Raw genomic sequence first — 21,071 nt, forward strand, 5'->3', positions numbered from 1 at the left:
AATGTGTTTTCTGCTTCTTGCTGTTGGCAGTGATCGTCGTTCCCACGGAAGAGCCCTCCACACCTGGTAAAAAAAAAATACCACTATCTATCAGTCTATTCCTGCCTCTTTCATTACTTATCACTGCTGTCACCTTACAGCTTTCTGTCTATAACCCATTAAGACCGGAAACGCATCTGTGTTTCATTTTAAGATTTCTTTGGCTATTCAAAAATAGCAGATATACAAGCTCATAGCGCGGCACCGAGTGCCGCGCTATGAGCTTGCAGATCTGCTATTTTTGAAAAATCGTGAACATTTCTTCAAATCTTTGAATATATATAATTTTTGTATTCAAATCTTTGCTTCTTGGGGTCCCTGGAACACAATATTTTGAGATGGGGGGTCCGCGGACAAATACATATCATTGTGGGGGTCCTTGACATGAAAAAAGTTTGAGAACCGCTGATATTAATGCAACATAAGTTAAAAAAAAAATAACCTGTTAGGATTTAAAAGACATTTGTAGAATCCCCAGAAGCAAAGATTTGAGTTAAAAATGCTCGCTTTAAAAAACATATATATTCAAAGATTTGCACAAACTTTCACGATTTTTCAAAAATAGCAGAGATCTACAAGCTCATAGCGCGGCACTCGGTGCCACGCTACGAGCTTGTAGATCTGCTATTTTTGAATAGCCCAAAGTATAAAACAGCGGTTAAAGCGTTTACACGGATCCCCGGTCCCGGTTTTGAACGGGATAATCTGTCTGGCGGTCTTGTCTTGACGTATTTTCTCTTCCTCCCTCCGTCTCCGCCTTGTCTCTCATAGATGAGGATGCAGGATTCACTCCCTGGTCGTCGTGGAGCCCTTGTACCAAGACCTGTACCGATGCCACCAGCCCTGCCCTGAAGTCCCGCCGGCGCCGCTGCGTCAGCCCCCCCTGCTCTGGATTCTCCCACCAGGAGAGAGTCTGCAACATGCCACAGTGTACAGGTACAACCTCTTCTGTCTGTCTACAAAATAACAAAATAGTGGTTTATCCCTTTAACCACTTAAGCCCCATATACTTCATTGTATTGGGCGAATAGCAAAAATAGCCGATGCGCCGCGGTACGTTGTGAGCTTGTAGATCTGCTGGACAGAGCGGGTGTGCTTCCTTCTGAATGCTGGTGCTCAGCTGCTGTTCGGCAGATCAATGAAATAAAATAAATCTGACAATTGTCCGAAACGCATTAGCCAGAATAAAAAATATGTTGCATCTGTGCCTTTTACGTCTTGCCTTAATAATTTTTGGAGTACCGCTGTTTTCCATGTGGGTGGTTATTGTTGAATTTGTAGACCTGCTATTTTTTGACAATTTAGGAAAATGTTTGACATGCTCAAAAAATATGGACGCCAGCTTGAAAGTAGTTGAAAAAGAATGATTGTAGGGACACACTGGGACAGTAGATGAGCGGATAGTGCGTCATCAACATTCTGTACACGGTCAAGGTCAACTATATTGTCCACAAGGGAAATTTGGCAATACAGTGCAATAGAAATGCATAACGAGAGAGGGACACACAAGTGCACAAATAGTGAGATTCACCGTACCTATTTCAAAGCATCATTTAACAGTTTAATTGGCAAAGGAGCAAAGTTAAGTTAAGTTTATCTATTTAAGCCACACTTGGGTACCCTGCACCTTCTACCAGTGGGCATTAATTTATATTTCTCATGCAGAACATAGGTAATGTCTCTGAACATTTTTTGAGCTTGTCTTAAGTGTGAACCTGCTCATAAATAGACTGCAGAGAGGGGAGCTGTCTTAAACCTACAATCTACCCTGCAGTCTGCATCAGTCGGACAACATTTGGATCTCAGTTGCACTGAGAGATTACGGGGACCTGTGTCGAATATCTTCCGCCCTCTCTTTGCCCTCTGCTTCCTGTCTGCACTCTCCTGTCTAAATACAGCAACGCCTGCCTAAAAATAATCTTTAGAAAAGAGACAATGGCAGCCGCAGAGGACAGAGAAGTGGACTGGAAGGTTCTGTAGAATCACCCATGTATCCAGTGGTGTAAAGTAACTAAGTACATTTACTTAATTACTGTACTTAAGTACAATTTTGAGATATTTGTACTTTACTTGAGTATTTCCAATTACCAATACTTCTACTTCTACTCCACTGCATCTCAGAGGCAAATGTTGTACTTTTACTCCACTACAATTATTTGAGAACTTTAGTTACTAGTTACTTTTCAGATATAAATCATTATATTATAAAACATACATGAACCACTTTAGCCCTATTTTATACTTCGGCTATTTTCAAATAGCCTATCTACAAGCTCACAACTCGTCGCACCGCGACGAGTTGTGAGCTTGTAGATTGTAGATCTACAAGTAGATCTGCTATTTTCAAATATTTTAGTACTTTTACTTTTGGTACTTAAAGTACATTACATTTTGATGCCAATACTTTTGTACTTTTACTCAAGCACATTTTGTAATTCTGGACTTTTACTTGTAACAGAGTATTTCTATATTGCAGTATTGGTACTTTTACTTAAGTAAAGAATTGTAGTACTTTTTCCACCACCGCCTGCGTCCCCTGTATCAACCTCCGTGCCATCATAGCGTCCTTGAGCAAGGCCACCTCTAATTGTGCCAATGGGCATGATCAGCGTCCAGGAGCTGGTGACACTGGGCAGCTCCCAGGAGTCACGCTGTCACAGTGACAAACTTTCCCTGGGTAAATTGTTTTTTTCGAAGATCCCACAATCTGGCAAAGATTAAAAACAGTAAAGATGGGCATTTTGCCATTTAAGAAGAATGATGATTATTCACAGTTTTATAGCCTGGGGCGGGTCTAATCTGTATAATGAAATGCTTTGCCCTGTAAGCATGGTATTAATAGCCTGTGGCTGTGTGAGGTGGCTTGTTTATCTCAGGAACTGATTCTGTGTTTGTGTACATCAGCATAGATAAGTACTCAGCTGCTGTTTCATTTTTGTGCTGTCGGGTGGAAACCTTCTGTCCTTTTTTATCATTATTTTAAAAACATTTTTAAATAGTGGAAATAGCCGATCTATAAGCTCACAACACGTCGCATGTGAGCTTGTAGATCGTCTATTGTCACCACTTTTGTGAGACACTCTTGTATGATGAATAAGGGCGGTAATCTACAAAAAAAGTTGAAATATGGAGATACAAGGTTTCTGCTCTACACAGCAATGATTTATTTAGTCATTTGAGTTAAGTGTTGTGTGAACTTTCTGGGCGATTTATTCAAACGGAACGAGGAGGATAGTAAATATTTGCTCTTGTGTTCACTGTGAAATACTGCCGTTGTTTGGCAGAAACCTTGCATTTTATACTTCGTTGTATGACAGTGTCGTGCAATAAAATAAAAAAAAGCAGTAGAGGATGCCACTACCAAACTATGCCCAATTGTATTTTGAGGTCAGCTATGCTTTTCAGTTAGTTTTGAGTTTGGTAGTAGATCTTTAAGGGGATAGTTCACCCCCAAAATGACTTTTTTTTCTATCGATTAGTCACCCCATGGAGACTTGAATTCATGGATATCTTTTAGTTTTAGTTTTTGTCCCATTCCTAAGCCAATAATTTGATGACCGGCAGGGGTTCCGGTAGGAGACACAAAGAGTCTGTGAACCACTTAAACCCCAGCATCGGTATTGTGAGGACAAGCTCACAATGCGACACGTTGCGTCGCATTGAGCTTATCGATCTGCTATTTTTAGGGAAAGCCTGACGGACTCCGGTTACCCAAATGGGGTTTAAGTGGTTAATGGGTTTTGGTAGGGCATTACACATTATGGTGGCAGCATAGTAGAATGCATTTTTCTCCATGTTTTGGGGGAACGAGTGAATTTGCATGAATGCCTTCATACGTGTGTGTATTTCCAGACGGAGGCGAGGAGGCGTGCTCGGGGCCGGACTGTGCGCAGAGGAACTGTTCGTGGACGGAGTGGGCGGACTGGGGCTCCTGCTCCAGGTCCTGTGGCGTGGGTCAGCAGCAGAGGATCAGGACCTTCCACCCGCCGGGGGCCAACGGGACCTGGTGCCAGGGCATCCTGGGAGGCAACCTGGAGCACCGCTTCTGCAACATCAGACCCTGCAGAGGTCAGTGTGCATATGGGACAGTGCTTCCCACACAGTGGGTGGGGACCAGGGTTGCCAGATCTGATTATTATAATTTCCCCGCAAGATTTTATTTGAAAATAGCCGATCTACAAGCTCACAACGCGTCGCATCGCGACGCGTTGTGAGCTTGTAGATCTGCTATTTTCAAATAGCTGATGTATATGTTAAAGTGCTCATGTGGCCCATAGTCGCTTCTTTTTGGGCTGGTTTTCCTAGACCTGGTTGCTTGTTTCTCTCACAGAATCTGGCAACACTGGTGGGGACCTACTGTAGGAAAAAAAAAAAGATCTTCAATTCTTTGAAAAAAATGCTGAATCATTCACAACCATTCCATTGCTAACCAGTCCATTTGGTTACCAAACTCTCCATCATTTAGCTGGGGACCATTTTGAAACTCCTCAAGGACCACTGGTGGTCCTCCGGACCACTGGTTGAGAACCACTGATTTAGAAACATTTTTAAAAACACAAATCTTCTCTGCGACACCAAATCTTTTTCAGATGGGGGCCTATTACATAGAAAGTTTGAGAACCACTGACATAGAAAACATTCAAACATTCAAACATTCAAACATTCAAACATTCAAAAATTCAAACATTCAAACATTCAAACATTCAAACATTCAAACATTCAATTAGAAGGTGAATTTACTAAAGCTTGCATTTGCATGTGCATCTTCACGTGCGCACACACAGACGCAGTTTAACAACGCATGGTTATATTGTGGACACACGCACAGACACTTTAGTCAAAAGCACCTGATAATATGATGCAACTGTTACTTTTATTTTTCAAGCTGTGTTCTTGTGTCTGTGTGCGTGCCGTGTCTCTGTCTGTCCATCTGTGTGGGTGACTTTCCGTCTCTGCTTGGGCATACGCGCACGCTCGTGTGAGGTATTTAGAGGTTAGGTTTAGGAGTGAGGGTTAGAGTTATTCCTGATTTATTACTTAGTTGAGCGCTGGTGTCGTATTTTCAGCTATTTACAGCCATTTTGTGTGTGATATGTGTGTGTGTGACAGTGGACGGAGGCTGGTCTCGTTGGAGTCCCTGGTCTCGCTGTGACAAGCGCTGTGGTGGAGGTCGCTCCATCCGCACGCGCTCCTGCTCCAGCCCTCCACCCAAGAACGGAGGGAGGAAGTGTGAAGGAGAGAAGAACCAGGTTAAACCCTGCAACACCAAACCCTGTGGTGAGACACATCCCACACAGCACCTCTTATTTGGCCCAATTTATTTCTTATCCAGATAATGGATTGCAGATTTAACACTGAGGATTTCACTGTGTAATCAGACAAGCATCCAAAGCCTACAATGAATGCAGCATAATTAATGCATGCGATGTTGTGATATGGATGGTTGAATGGTGGGTGTTTGTTTGTGCTGTGTGTGTGTGTGTGTGTGTTTCACAGACGAGAAGGGTTGTCCACCGGGCCAGGAGTTTGATCTGTGTGCCAACGAATGTCCCCAACGCTGCTCCGACCTCCAGCAGGGCATAGAATGCCAGGGGAGCTCTGACTGTCAGCCTGGATGTCGCTGCCCTAAAGGTACCGCTACTGCACCATGTCATAGATAAGAGAGAGTGTGTGTGTGTGTGTGTGTCTTTCAGTGGTCCCCTATGGGTACTGTGGTTGAAATCACTTATTAAACAGATAAGCTTTTATCTGTGTGGGTGCGTGTGTGTGCGTGTGTGTGTGTGTGAATATTAACTAGAGCCTGATTCCCAAATGTCTCTCAATTTCCATCCGCTGTGCACCGCGGGGCAAATGTGATCTTATTTCGGAGACAGATTTAGGAAACCAGACCACCCTGCTGCCGTTATCTGAGTAGCTGGCCTGACCTGAGGACCCGTTGCAAAATGCATTGTATCACAAATATAATAGAAAATCTGGCACATCTACCCATTAAGACCTGAGGCCGATTCAAAAAAATATATATCTAAATCCAAACAGTTTAAAAAGTAAAAAAAAATGTTCTCAACATATTTTGTTCCAGGGATTTGAGTTACAAATATTCGCTTTAAAAATATATATATTCAAAGATTTGCACAAATGTTCACGATAAAAAAAAATAGCAGATCTACAAGCTCATAGCGCGGCACTCGGTGCCGCGCTATGAGCTTGTATATCTGCTATTTTTTAATAGTAAAAGAAATCTAAAATGACACAGATCTTAATAGGTTAAATAAAGTCCATTCCTCTCCATTTTGTCCATTTTGCGTTAACTTTTTGATACGCAGTACGTTCCAGTCACTGCTACTTATTCCAAAGCCAAGGGCGCTCGACGGTAATTGGACCCAACACCACATGAATTATATTAGAAAAACGAATGTCCTACCAGAGCATTGTTAAGAGGGATAACCCTCTTTAACACTTATTAGAGAGTTCTAAAGCTCAGCCCTCAGGTCTCCGGTGCAGTGGGAGCAAATTAGTCTAGTAGTACCAAGTCTTATTTCCATACATCAAGGACATCACATTCAGCAGTGTGATAAAACGGTGCCTGTGTGTGTGTGTGTGTGTGTGTGTGTGTGTCTGCACTTGTATTAGTATACTTGGGAGCGACAAAACGTCCCTACAAATATAGTAGAATTTTAGGAAAGGACCGTTTTCGTGGCCCTCAAAATAAAATTGGTTGTTTTATGGTTAAAACGTATTTTTGGGAGATTTAGGCTCGATTTCTACTTACTTGTGCGCTGCTGTTGCACACCCCAAATAGCCGATCTAAAAGCTCACAACGCGTCGCAGCGAGCTTTTACAGTAGATGGCCTATTTAGAGTGACTGACACTATTAGGGTTAGTGTTCAAAATGGCAAACAATGGTAAAAAACTCTTGTCGTAATATTTTGATGTCCTTATAAGAATAGTAATATAAACGTGTGTGTGTGTGTGTGTTTCCAGGCCAACTGCAGCAGGATGGAGTGTGCGTGCAGCTGTGGCAGTGTGACTGCATTGACTCGTTGGGGCAGAGCTGGGCGGCAGGAAGCTGGCACCAGGCGGACTGCAACAACTGCAGCTGCTCTGACGGACAGCTGCGCTGCACCAATCACAGCTGCCAGCCCACCTGCTCCTGGAGTTCGTGGTCCAATTGGGCGTCGTGCAGCACGACCTGTGGGCGGGGCCAGAGGACTCGGTACAGGTGAGAGAGACGAACCCCGCCACAGTTAACTGTTGATCCTGCTGTAGATGCGAACATCGAATTAACCATTTAAACCCTCTTTATACTTAGTAAACTTGACCTGAGTTGGCTCTGTACTTGGTCTACTCTTTGTTTACTCTACACCAAATTTCTTTGCCGATAATAGCAATGTGTCACGTTGTGGCACTTTGTAGGTCTTTGGTAAGAAGTTTCTCTGTTCATAAACTGGGTTTAGCGCAAACCAGAGTGAAGAGTTAACACACACCAGTGAAGATAATTAGACTTAGATGTTTACGTGACCATTTATATTAACGGAATATCGTCTCTATTGATTGACATGATGGAAGTATCACAGTAACAGTAACACTGTGTAACCACTGTGCATGTCTTGTCAGGTCACTGGTTCCAGACTCCGTGGGAGCCGACTGTCACTTTGAGGAAGTTCAACACAAACCATGTGACCCGGGGCGCTGCCCCCCACTCTGTCTCCATGACGACCGGGAGCTCGGCGTGGGAGACACCTGGCTCCAAGGGGAGTGTAAACAATGGTGAGACACACACGCGCACACACGCACGCACACGCGCACACACACACACACACACACACACACACACACACACACACACACACACACACACACACACACACACACACACACACACACACACACACTCACACTCACACATACATATGTTTTTAAAGCGAACATTTGTAGCTCAAATCTTTGCTTCTGGGGGGTCCCTGGAACAAAATATTTTGAGATGGGGGGTCCGCGGCCAAATACACACTGTATACTTTTGGGGGTCCTTGACATGAAAACGTTTGAGCACCACTGATATAGCAACATACGTTTTTCAGAAAACTGTTAAGGATTTAGAAGACATTTGTAGATGCGTTCCCAGATGGAAAGGGTTAACCACAAAGTGGTTTTAAGCGAGGTTTGACATTGTTTTGTCTTTCAGTACATGCACGCCAGAGGGAGATTACTGCCAAGACATTGACTGCAGAGGTGAGTAGAAACACTGTTAGGCTGTCCAGCGTTGTGTTAATTACATTCATAATGTCACACACAGCTGTTCTTTGCCACGGAACATTTCATTATATTTATGATTTATGATTATCATCATGTGTCTTTCCCAGTGGATGGTGGCTGGACTCCTTGGTCGGTGTGGTCCGACTGTCCCGTAACCTGTGGGAAGGGAACGCAGGTTCGAACCCGTGCCTGTGTCAACCCGCCGCCGCGTAACAACGGCTCGCATTGCAGCGGGCCGGAGAGAGAAGCCCAGGACTGTCGTACGCCTCCCTGTCTGGGTAGGTTTCATCCTCATGTCGTCACTTCAGGAGTTGGGTTTGTTTAACCCTTTAAGACCGGGGAAACATGTCCCTGGCTGTTTCTCTGCTCTTATACTCCTCCTCTGTGTCTCCAGATGACCTTTGCCCCTGGACGCCGTGGTCGGCGTGCTCTCGCAGCTGCGGGGCGGGCTCTGTGTCCCGCCGCAGGGCGTGTGTGTGCGAGGAGGCCGGCGACGCGGCCTGTCCTCCCGAGATGGAGGCCGAGAGGCACCGAGAGGAGACCCAGCTGTGTTACAAACGGCCCTGTCCAGGTACAACGCCGCAAACACACGTAAACATAAGTTACATAACATCCTACGCCAGGTCGGTCTGACTAATTAGTATACCTGCGACCACAGAGGTCACAGCCAATCCATCAAGTCGAGAGCGGAATTCCGGGCGGTGTGGACATGAGGTTGACGCAACTAAGCTGAACTAGATCACTGGTTCTCAACCTGTGGGCTGGGGCTCACCGGTGGGCCGAGAGGGCCCCCAAAATAATTGGCAAAACACTACATTTTAATGATGATATAACATTCATTTAAAAAAGTAGGGATGTTCGATATTGACTTTTTTACCGATATCCGATATTTTCCGATATTTCTCCTAATTTCCGTTACCGATATCAACCGATAATACCGATATATGCTGGCTTTTTCACTAAAAGTCAACTAATTATCAGGTAACAACATCACATATATAATACAATGAAACAGCTATAATATCAATATGATATAAAATACAGTGATGTTGTTAGGTTTTCAATGAAGTGAGTCCCGGGACTCACTGGTGGTCATTTGAATGAGTCCCACTAATCTTAGATTAGATGTTGGCCTATTTGACAGTGCAGAAGCATAATTGCTTTGATGCCTATGACATTAACGAGCGTTAATGAGCGTCAGCTGGACCCAGACACTCACACCTGCCCTCTGCAGTGCTCTAATTTGAAAGTGACTGGAGTCTGTCTGATTTCTCTCCAAAAGCCCTTGAATACGATGGAATATGATTAAGGATTACTGTGATTATGGTAAGCTCACATTTCATATCGCACACACCATACAGTAAGAACTCCTGTAACTTATAAAAAAAAGAAAAGAAAAAATTAATACCAATATTTTCCGATATTGCACTTTTTATGCTAATATCGTCCGATTATATCGGACTTCCCTATTAAAAAGTGATACCAACAAATATCAACTTAAAGTTTGCTACGTAGGTTCCATTGATACAAGGTGGAACACAACTGATTGATTGAAGGCAACTTTATTTGTATAGCTCATTTAGCACAAGGCAGACATTAAGCATTAAAACATCAAGCTAAATAAACAGGACAAATACATTAAAAAAACAAACAAAAAAAAACAAACAAAACAGAAGACTAATAGGAACTCTCAAACACCTGTTGATTGTCTGTTTGTGTCATAGTTGTCTTTAGCAATATGCTAAAGCTAAAGTGGCTGGTGGTTATGGCAGAGAGCACTGTATCACTAGGACTAGGATGTATAGATTTGAGACAATCAGTTTTAATTTTTGCTTGTTGTATACTATGCTTTGTTTTCGTGAGCAGCATATCCCAGCCCCTGTCTCAGGTCTGAGCCTGTGTGTGTGTTGTTGTTGTGTGTGTGCAGACTGTCCCATGTCAGAATGGAGTGACTGGTCCCAGTGCTCCTGTGAGTCTCAGAGGCAGCAGCGTCACCGTGTAGCGCTCTCCCCCGCCACCAGGGGACAACAGTGCACCCCCCTGGAAACACAGAGCAGAGCCTGCAACCTCAGCCACTGTCACAGCGAAGGTACACCATGAACTATCTGAATGTGGTGTGTGTGTGTTTGTGTTTGTGTGATAATTGGTACTACTGATCTCATGAGTGAGTAATGATTAACATTAATGAGAGAAATATAAACGTTTAAACATGTTTCCCAATAGTCTGACTTTGCTGTTCGTTGCCCCTTAGACTGTGAACCTCCGTTCCTGTACTCTGACTGTGGCGCCCCCTGTGAGAAGCAGTGTGCACTGCGGGGACACCAAGAGCTGTGTGCCGACGCGAAGGCGTGTACTCCTGGCTGCTACTGCCCACAGGTACACTCATCATAACACTTCAACAACACATGTCTGGTTTACTCTTTCTGCCTAATGTTTGTTTGTGTGAAATGTTTGTCACTCTGCAAATGTGTCCACCAGAGCATGCTAAAGACACCCAAACAAACATTGCCTTAAACACAGCCAACTACACACCTCTGTTACCTTCTTACCAATCTGGGAACCCATCGCCAAATAAAAAAGGAAAAACAGCGCCCTCTGCTGTTTTTTACTATTTCACTTAGCTCTGGGGGGAGCAAAATGGAGCACCCGTGCGCAAGGAAACCGGAGTAAATCCCGGACACGTAAATCCCGCCCACTACATTTGATTGGGTAAAGCGCGGCCTGCTTCCTGATCTGAAGGCACGCCCACTTGTAGGCCAGTGCGTACGCGATATGACGAACCCCCCCGACAGATTCAAGCGGAGAGCAGAATCTGTTCTTCAGAGATTACCTTCTTACAGACTGTATAAAGGGAAGTCGAACTGGGGTCTCGCTGTCATGCATTAGATCCTACAGTATGTGGTATGCACCCTAACCATTCGGCCATCGGATCGCCCCCGTCGTCCACTCATATCTGCTATCTTAAAACATTCACCCTTTCACACACCATAATGGTGGAACACTGTTTCACATTACATGTTACATGCAGTGCACGTTCACACACCAACAGTGGAGGCAGCCGTGCAACCCGCTCATCGGGAGTATAGGTAGGGTTTTAGTATCTTGCTTAAGGGAGGAGCTGGGGATTAAACCTTGAACCTTCCGGGCTCCCAGATGGCTGTCACACTGCCACCCCCCAGTCTGTGTTTTGAATCATCTGTTCTGGGATAATGTTTTACTCCAAAGCACCGTTGTTCATCTTGGTTCTATACTAGCCGATCTCAGTGTTAACGTATATGTGGGAGTCCTGAACTATGAGGAGAAATAACTGAATTAACCTAGATTGAAAAGATCTAGGAGGCACTGGTACACATCGTGCTGACACACAAGCTGTATCTTTAGAGAACAGTGTTACTATACTGGTACCAGTGCAATAAATAGACCCTCGGCACAGGGTGCTCTGTGCACTCTTCTACTCTCTCTCTCTCTCTCTCTCTCTACACAGACGGCAAAAAAAAAGTTGCTTTACCCGCTTTTCTTCCCAATTTAGTAGTTATAATAATCGACCACCTGCCAGTGAGGAGCCTCCACCGTGAGAACGTAGCACCCCCCCCGCCCTACTCCTCCCACCCAACAGCGGGTAACATTAGCTGGCTGACAGGTGCCTACCCCAACCCGTAGGAGTACATGCAGTGACAAATACCCCCCACCCCCCTCGAGCGCCCGCCCTTCCTCCCCCCGGCCATTTGTGTTCGTATATAAAGCCGGATGCACCGCTGTGTGGATTCGAACCCCTAGACTCTGCAGTTTGCGGGCAGCTACTTTACGACTGCGCCCACCCGAGCAGGCACGTGCACAGATAGACTCTAGGTGGTGCTAGAGCACCTGCCCTTTGCCCTAGTCTGGACCAGAAGTGCCCTTTTGAGAAAAAAAGAAAAAAAAACGTATTTTTCTTTTTTTTTTAACACATCTGCATCAGACAGCATATGGCTATTGAAACAAATACATATGCAATTACGACGTACAAGATGTGCCTGTAATAAATATCACACTACTAGGGCAGCCGGCGGTTCCGCACGCGCACAAGGTGCCCTTTTTTTTACTTGAGCACCTGCCCCTCAAAATGTCTGTGCACGCCACTGCACCCGAGTGCCTAAAAAATAGCTAAAATAGCCAATCTACAAGCTCACAACGCACCACATCGTCCGGCTAACGCAAGACTATGAAACCTGAGTCTTAACCACAGTGTCAACAGGATTATCACGTATAGATTCTGTCCTTCAAACTCACTGTGTTCATCCTCCCTCCCATGCAGGGTCTGCTGCAGCAGAATGGCAGCTGTGTTCCTGCTGAGCGCTGTGGATGTGTCCACCTCCAGCACCATGAGGCCCCAGGACTTCCGCCCACACCCGTCACTCTGCCCGAGGGAGCTGTGATCAACATAGGCTGCAGTAGCTGGTTAGTCACTGTCTGCTCTCTCTCCCACGACCTGCTAAGTAACCACTTCAATCCCAGCCTCCGTGTTCTGGGGGGGGTAACATTAGCCAAAGAATTGCTGATCTACAAGCTCACAAGATCGCCTATTTTTGGCGAAGGGATTGTGAAGATTGAAAAAAGGCCGTCCAAGTACAGAGCTAACTCAGGTCCAGTTTACTATGTCTAAAGGGTTTAAAGGGGAAGACCACTCATTTTCAACATTGAACTATGTCTTTAATAAACCTTAGAGCTGTTGTGTGGAAATAAGAAAAAAGTCCCCCCCCCCTCTCTATGTTGCCTAGAACTGGATAATTGATTGGGGTCATGTTATCAGTGACATACGCAGGGTGTACTTTTGACTGAGGGGGCGGAGCAGCTCTAAGGTATATTAAAGACATAGTTCAATGTTGAAAATGAGTGGTCATTCCCCTTTAAGTGGCTAATTAATGCTTACCTATAATGATGATGATGATGATGATGATGATGATAATAATTAAAAAAGCAAATCAGCTAGTTTTGCTATTTGTTGTGCAACAAAGTATATACAGTAGGGCTTAAGTGGTTAATAAGTATTTTCCACTGTATGAGATACTGTATATTGTAACATCTTTCTCCTTCTTTCTCCTTTACCTCTGTTTACTGTGTATATGCCCCTGTAGTCTAATAGTGTCTGTCATGTACTGTATGTGGCATTTTAAGTGTGCACTCCACTCTATAATTACTGTGTATTCGTTTCTCCTCTAGCCTCTGCCATGATGGGACTTTACAGTGTGACACCAGAGAGTGTGAAGGTAATTTCAATTCAATTCAATCTTTATTTCAGACCCAGGGAGATCCATATCACATACAACACCACACAATACAATAACAGAAATAAAAATAAATAAAGCAATAAGAAAGCAATGAGAAATAATCTCATCAACATTAAAGAAAGGCTTAGATAATTGCTTTGAATAATCTTCAGCCAGTGATGGAAGAAGTATCAATTCCACAGTATAGAAATACTACTAACTAAAGTTTATAAATAATTGTAGTGGAGTAAAAGTACAATATTTACCTCTGAGATGTAGTGGAGTAGAAGTAAAAGTATTGAAAATCAGAAATACTCCAGTAAAGTCAAAAATATCTCAAAATTGTACTGAAGTACAGTACTTGAGTACATATACTTCGTTACGACACATGAGGTGTGGAACTATCCGATTCTCATTCTACCTCTCTTTCTGCTCCACCCGTCTTTTTCATTCTTCACTTTTCATGTTGCATCTTTAACTCAAATACCTCTTTCTCTCATCCCAACGCCCTCTCTTTCTCTCACCATCTCATCCATCCATGTGTTCCACCCATCTCAGTCATTCACAGTGAGTGGTCGGCGTGGACACCTTGCTCTCCGTGCGTCCCCTCGCCTCCTCTCTCGTCTTCCTCCTGGAGTCATGGAAACTCGTCTTCGGGCGGTGCTGGTGGTGCTGGTGGTGGTGGCGTCGGCATGGTGTCGGTTCAGAGGCGCTACCGGGCCTGCTTGGATCTGGACTCTGGTCTGCCTGTCCCCGGAGAGGAGGCCAGCCAGTGTCCCGGACCACTGGAAGAGGAGAGGCTCTGTCCAGATGCTAGTGTGTGCAGAGGTGAGACCACTTCCTCCTGTTTCCAATCACCTCCGCTGAATTTTACAACACATCGGCAGGAGGTGTTCTCTCTCTCTCTCTGTCTCTGTCTCTGTCTCTCTCTCTCTCTCTCTCTCTGTCTCTCTGTCTCTCTCCCAGAATTCAATTAAATTCAGTTCAATTCAAAAGGGCTTTGTTATAGCATGGGAAACACATTATGTTTACATTGCCAAAGCAAGTGTGAATTAAAAGTAATCAAAACTAAGAAATGTATGTACACTGAAAATATAGGCCTATTAGGATAAACAAAATGTGTAAACAGAGCTGTGTAACATTGTAATCAAATATATGATTATTTATTACAACTTATTACAAAATAAACATCAGAAAGAAAATATAAACAGTAAATGAAAAAAGTAATGGAAAAATCAAGGCCCCCTCACACATTAGAATGTCCTTCTAATGCGTGGAGCGGCCGTGATTTTTCCATTACTTTTTTCATTTATTTTTTATGAATTTTTTTATGTTTATTTTATTTGAAAGTGAAATATCCCTTGTAACAATACCATAGGGCTGTCCCCTAAAAGTCGACGCGTCGGGTGAGGAGCCCGACGTCGACTCGCATTCTTTGAGTCAAGCCGTCAAAAAAAAAAAAAAAAAAAAAGGGGGGGGGGTGCATGCGCGGTAAACTAGCAAGATAGGCACGCGTTGCAAGAAGTGGAGGAGGAGTGGTTATATCGCAAGTGAAAATGAAAGCGAAAGTGAAAACGAAAGTGAAAACAAGTTTGGAAGCATATCGAGGTTATGAAGGACACAGACCCTAAAAAAGTGTACTCTTTAAAGCAGCCAGCACTTGCTGCATGCGCACCCCCTTTTTTTGTGACCTTATAAAACGACTTCGTCGACTCGGCATTAAACTAAACTCAATAAATCCTGAGTCGGGGACAGCCCTACAATACCAACTGAAGGATAGTGTTTTTGCTGTCTCTCGCTCTCTCTCTCCCTCCCTCCCTTTATTCAGAATCCTTCACACAGGGTGACCCCGTGTTGTCAGAGAGAGAGAGAGAAAGAGAAAACTTAACTAATGGGATACTTCGCTCTGAAGTTCACTTCCGCTAAAAGTTCCCTTTGATGTATGTCCTCGTTTTTCAGCCTCTCTGCTGTCTGTGGTACGGCATTGAGAAATGAGCTACAGACACTGTGGTGAGCCAGTCAATGAATTACTGTCTGTATTAATAAAGTACCCCTGGTTAATAAAGAGAATCTGCTCTGCCTTCCTCTGTACAGCAGTGCTTCTCAAGCTCTTTAGTTTCAAGGACCCCCGTCCCCCCACTTTGGTGTGCATTAGGCCAGGCACCCCCCATAACTCTTGAGTGTGCAAATGGTCCATATGGTTCCATTTGTACACTCTCAAAGTCATAGACCTGTAAGGGTTTATTTGGTTCATAACTATCCTTACCGGTAGACCCCCCACAAGCAGTGGTGGAAAAAGTACTCAAATAAAGTGAAAGTATCCATACTGCAATGTAGAAATACTCTGCTACAAGTAAAAGTCCAGAATTCAGAATTTACTTGAGTAAAAGTTTTTTTTTTTCAAATGGCCGAAATGTATTTAGGGCTGAATTGGTTAATGTATGTTTTGTGATAATAATCCAAAATCTACAAAGTAACGAGTAACTAAAGTTTTCAAATAATTGCAGTGGAGTAAAAGTACAATATTTGCCTCTTGAGATGTAGTGGAGTAGAAGTAAAAGTACAGAAAATTGTAAATACTCCAGTAAAGTAAAAAATACTGTACGTCAAAAGTGTACAGTACTTAAGTAAATGTACTTAGTTACTTTACACCACTGCCCACAAGGACCCCTGGGGGGTCCCCGGGCCCAACTTTGAGAACCACTGCTGTAGAGGAGACGAGTATAGAGAGGGAAACGCTGGTGGTAGAGCTCACAGACCAGACGCCAAGGGTCTGAAGAAGTGCTGAAAAAGGACAACAGACAGCCAGACACCGTGCACTTTAATGATATTATAATGATGATGTATCTCTGAAGCACTTCTCATGAAGTGAGCTCCCTCGAGGGGGACAATTACATGCTTTTATCATTTTGATGAGCGGTACGGGACGTGTTACAAAGACAGGTTCAAGGTCATCTTTATTATCCCACTTGGGGGGAAAAGTGTTTTGCGGTTCACATACAGTACAAACACAACACACAGTAAATCACAGAGCTATAAGTGCAGGGAAATGGAAATTCATCCCAAGTGTTGCACGTGTGCAAAAAGTACAAGGACGTGCGAGGAATGCAACCAAAGTGTTGTCCCTATGTTGGGCATGTGGCATGTCATTTATTGGCGGAAATCGCAGATCTACAAGCGCAACGCATTTCATCATAACTCGCAGTGGTGGAAGAAGTACTCAGATATTTTACTTAAGTAAAAGTAGCAATACAACAAAATAAAAAATACTCTGTTACTAAGTAAAAGGCCTGTGTTCAAAATGTTACTTGAGTTAAAGTAAAAAAGTGTCGGCAACAAAATATACTTAAAGTACCAAAAGTAAAAGTAATTTTTTTTTTTACATCTACAAGCTCGCAACGCATCGCGATTAAATCCTGATTAAATGATTGAATCAAGCAACTTTAAAAGCTGCCTGGGGTGCACACAAAAGCCAGAGTAGATGTTAAAATGACCCCCAGAAGTGTTTTTAAGTGAAGTGCCTCTTTCAGATGTTAATTTAGCACTTGGGAGACATCGAGTCTTATACTCCTCCAAACAGTAGTCCTGAAACAATTACCTGAGGCCGATACAGTAGATCAAGCTCCCTCTGGAGTGGATGGTCCTGGCAGTCCATATCGAGTGTGACTGAAAACGGCTCAATATACCCTTCCTCTTTGCCTGGCCTACTTGTTGTTAACTAGTTGTACGAACTCTTGTTTTATTGTTGTATTGTTTTATTGGATCTTGTTTAGTCGATACACTTATTTGTTTTAGCTCGTGCTCATTTGATTTAGCTATTTTTGTCTCATCTGTTTAAGAAAGTTGGTAGCTGATATATTGCACTTTTACCTTAGCGCTAGGTATACTCTTGGTTGCTTGTTTTTGCAGGAAATGCACTTAAGACTTCTGGTGATTAGTAGTTTCGTTCCCTACCTATGTTGAATGCACTTATTGTAAGTCGCTTTGGATAAAAGCGTCTACTAAATGACTGTAATGTACAGTAGCATTAGCCCTCCCGAGGTGATGCCTGTTATAAATGTCCAAAAGCTTGGCATGACTCCCCCTGAGATCTCTTCGCGGGCCATTTAGGTTTCCAAACCACACAATAATGCAAAAGGTTCAACAGATTCAGTGAAACGTCTGTAAAAAAGTAATCAACTCAGTTAAAAGTGTGCAGTTCTATTATAGGGGGAAAAAAAGGTCTTTGCTGAACCTTTTTGGAGGTAGCATCTACATTGTATTCGAAACACAGTTTGTTATGAAGAACAATACCCAAATATTTGCAGGTTTCTACACAGTCATTGTCCACACCTATTATAACAGTAGAGCTTGGTTGTGACTTTCTGACATCAATGTTCGTCTCTTTCGTTTTGGACACATTAAGATGGAGGAAAGGTTCACAAAGTCATCCACCACCGATCCATCCCTCCTTCAAGAAGACTTTACATGAACAGAATAATCAACAAACTTTGGAATGTGTCTGTTCTTATACATGTAGTTCATTATGTAAAGGAGAGGGGAGAGACAGCAACCTTGAAGGGAACCGGTTGATGGATGAGTCGTTTTGAGAGAACACGTTAATTCTAACACACAGTCAGATAAAAAAGTCCATTATGCATCCAGTCAGATAAGGATCGAGGTCAGAATAAGAGATAAACCCTCTCTGCTCACAGGAATGGCTGCATGGATGGTATTGAATGCTGAAGAGAAATCAATAAATAAAAGTCTGGCATGCCTCTTGAGCCCCTCTAATGTTGGTACTGAAAATTTAATAAAAAACTAAGGCTTATTGCACACCTACAAAGGCGACAGGTGCGTAGGAGAAGACAAAACAAGGGCCCCAATGTACTGAAAGTAAAAAATCCCGTACAGTCTTCAAATGCAATTTAAACAAAAGTTTAAAACTTTTTTTAATTGCATTTGAAGACGGTGTGCAGTTTTTTTTCTTTCTGTACCGAAAATGTACATTATGAATGATCCCCTTAAGCCCTATTTTAAATATAGTGAAATGAGCACATCTAAGTTTCTTCAATATTATTGATATTTTTTTAAATGTTTGGGAAAATCTTCATACTTTTGAATAATTAGGTATTTTAAGAACACATGCTTTTGCATTCAGTACATACATATTTTACTCACGTACTCTGCTGAACAAAGTACAAATTTGACTGAGCAACTTTCACTTGTAGTCAACTTAAGTCAAGTAATATTTGACCAGGAGTATCTGTACAGACTCATAGTACTGGGGTTTGAGTACTTTGTCCACCACTGGTCTTAGTCTGTCTGAAGAGGTTTGTCACTCTATTCACATCAGTATTAAAAGTAGGAGGAGAGGAGAGGAGAGGAGCTTTATAGATCCCTGAAGGGAAATTAAGGTCATTACAGCAGTAGGGATAAAATATCAATAGCAGCAGTGAATAAGTAATGGTTCTTTTGTTGTGTGTAAGAACTATACATCTTTTATATGAGCAAATACATGAAGTTCAGGACCTCCCCCTGTCCATCCTTGTGCATCCTCGCTTCCTTCATCTTATTCCCTCTTGGGTGATAAGTGGAAGAGAAGAGTTTTTCCAAGGAAAGAAAAAAAGCAAAAGAGAGAAATGCCTGCCTGCCTGTCTGTCTGTCTGTCTGCAGAGAGACATAAAGTTGATTGGATTTGCTGTTGGGTGTGTGCAAAGAATGATTGATCCCTCATTTCACTTCATCTGTAGCCGTTCATCTGTTCCCCCTGCCCCCCTTCACTTTAGATCCCCATAGAAAAATGTCTTTGAAATCAAATAATGTGTCAAGTCATTTAAGTTGAGGTGAGACTCTGTTGGGACCACGGGAAGCGCTCGGTGTGGATTAGATTAGATTATATAAACTCACTGATATCAAAGTTTAGTCCGAAATACACTCCCTGAATCATAAATCACAGCTCTGTCATACCGTGCAAGTTCCACCAAAAATATTTTGATTACAATGATTACGTAGCGGTGGAAAAAGTAAAAAATCAATCAATACTGCAATGTAGAAATATTCTGTTGAAGTAAAAGTCCGGAATTCAAAATGTACTTGAGTAAAAGTATAAAAGCATTGGCATCAAAATGCACTTAAAGTACCAAAAGTAAAAGTACTCATTATGCAGAATGTCCCATTACAAGTTTTAAATTTTTTTGAGCTCACAATGCGTCGCATCGTGAGCTTGTAGATCTGCTATTTTCAAATGGCCGAAATGTATATAGGCTGTAGTGGTTAGTGTATGTTTTGTAACAATAATCAAAATCTACAAACTAACTAAAGTAACGAGTAACTAATGTTTTCAAATAATTGTAGTGGAGATATACATTTTATATAAATTGGAAATACTCGAAGTAAAGTACAAAAACCTCAAAATTGTACTTAAGTACAGTACTTGAGTACATGTACTTTCCACCACTGTGATTACGTCTCGAGGGTCTCCTCATGCTGCTGCTGATTGCGATGAAGGTGACAGAAGATGATAGATAACACAGGGGTGTCAGTAGGAGGGCAGTATAGTGATGAATATGACTGCGGGTGATGATGACTGATATATATTTTCCCCTTCCAGACGCGTGCCAGTGGAGCGCGTGGAGTGCGTGGGGCGTGTGCGCGGAGCCGTGCAGCGGCGGCGTCAGGCAGCGCCACCGGCGACCCCTGGCCTCTCCCCTGGGACCCCACTGTCGGAGCCAGCAGACGCAGAGTCAGAGCTGTAACACAGGCCTCTGCCCAGGTATAGATACTGCATACTGTACCAGTGTTGATTTTTGATCAGCAAATTTTGATTTAGTCATAGTCTTTTGAAATAAAATTCCAGTTTTAGTCATATTTTAGTCATCAGAAATGTAGTTTTTGTCTAGTTTTAGTCGACAAAATATCATCAGATTTTAGTCGACTAAATCTGCAGTTGATTTAGTCGACTAAAATGTATTTTGCCGGTGCCTTGATGGCGTCGTAATGGCTGATTTTACACTCGGTTGCATGCTGAAAATAGCCGATCTACAAGCTCACAACGCGCCGCGTTGTGAGCTTGTAGATCTGCCATTTTCAGCATGCACACCCGAGCGCAACCAACCATAAAACAACTTTTCTTAGTTCTACTAGATCTCTTCTCCACTAGTCCCTCCCCGACATTTTAGTGTAGTTTTTAATTGTTGACGAAATTGTCAATATATTTAGTCTTAGTTTTAGTTTTAGTTTTAGTTTTAGTTTTAGTTTTCTGCAAATCGCTATCAGCCTTAAACGTCCTTGGAAAATAAATCACTTAAATCTGTCTAAACTGTTCTGGGATTTGTCGGATGGCGATTGTGCCTCGGGTACAAGCTTAAGAACCACTAGAGAAAATACAAATTCGATAAGGAAGAGATTGCTCTTATAAACCAGGTTGGAGGAAATTGTCTTCTACCAGACACTCCTCCAGCAATGACTCGACACTAAGCAGTGTAACGAAGTGTGGAAAAGGGACTTGTGTGACGAGATTACTTCAGACGTGACCAGAAAGTTTTTGGCTTT

The 21,071-nt window shown here is 42.9% G+C and overlaps 1 protein-coding gene across 1 annotated transcript in view; it reads left to right on the forward strand.

The window, feature by feature from the left end:
• Positions 1-21,071, forward strand: part of sspo (SCO-spondin) — a gene marked incomplete at both ends in the record, with an annotated part of 126,697 nt that overhangs the window by 74,470 nt on the left and 31,156 nt on the right. Inside the window, 16 exons of the mRNA XM_080417392.1 lie at positions 31-66; positions 811-975; positions 3,892-4,107; positions 5,149-5,316; positions 5,536-5,670; positions 7,021-7,258; positions 7,654-7,806; positions 8,222-8,268; positions 8,400-8,570; positions 8,687-8,863; positions 10,220-10,381; positions 10,544-10,668; positions 12,587-12,729; positions 13,492-13,538; positions 14,097-14,366; positions 20,131-20,292. Coding sequence (XP_080273518.1) covers positions 31-66; positions 811-975; positions 3,892-4,107; positions 5,149-5,316; positions 5,536-5,670; positions 7,021-7,258; positions 7,654-7,806; positions 8,222-8,268; positions 8,400-8,570; positions 8,687-8,863; positions 10,220-10,381; positions 10,544-10,668; positions 12,587-12,729; positions 13,492-13,538; positions 14,097-14,366; positions 20,131-20,292 — 2,415 coding nt within the window. The remainder of the gene's footprint in view (positions 1-30; positions 67-810; positions 976-3,891; positions 4,108-5,148; positions 5,317-5,535; positions 5,671-7,020; positions 7,259-7,653; positions 7,807-8,221; positions 8,269-8,399; positions 8,571-8,686; positions 8,864-10,219; positions 10,382-10,543; positions 10,669-12,586; positions 12,730-13,491; positions 13,539-14,096; positions 14,367-20,130; positions 20,293-21,071) is intronic.

The sequence above is a fragment of the Gymnoscopelus braueri genome (genome assembly GCF_963280865.1).
Source record: "Gymnoscopelus braueri genome assembly, chromosome: 21".
Taxonomy (NCBI): domain Eukaryota; kingdom Metazoa; phylum Chordata; class Actinopteri; order Myctophiformes; family Myctophidae; genus Gymnoscopelus; species Gymnoscopelus braueri.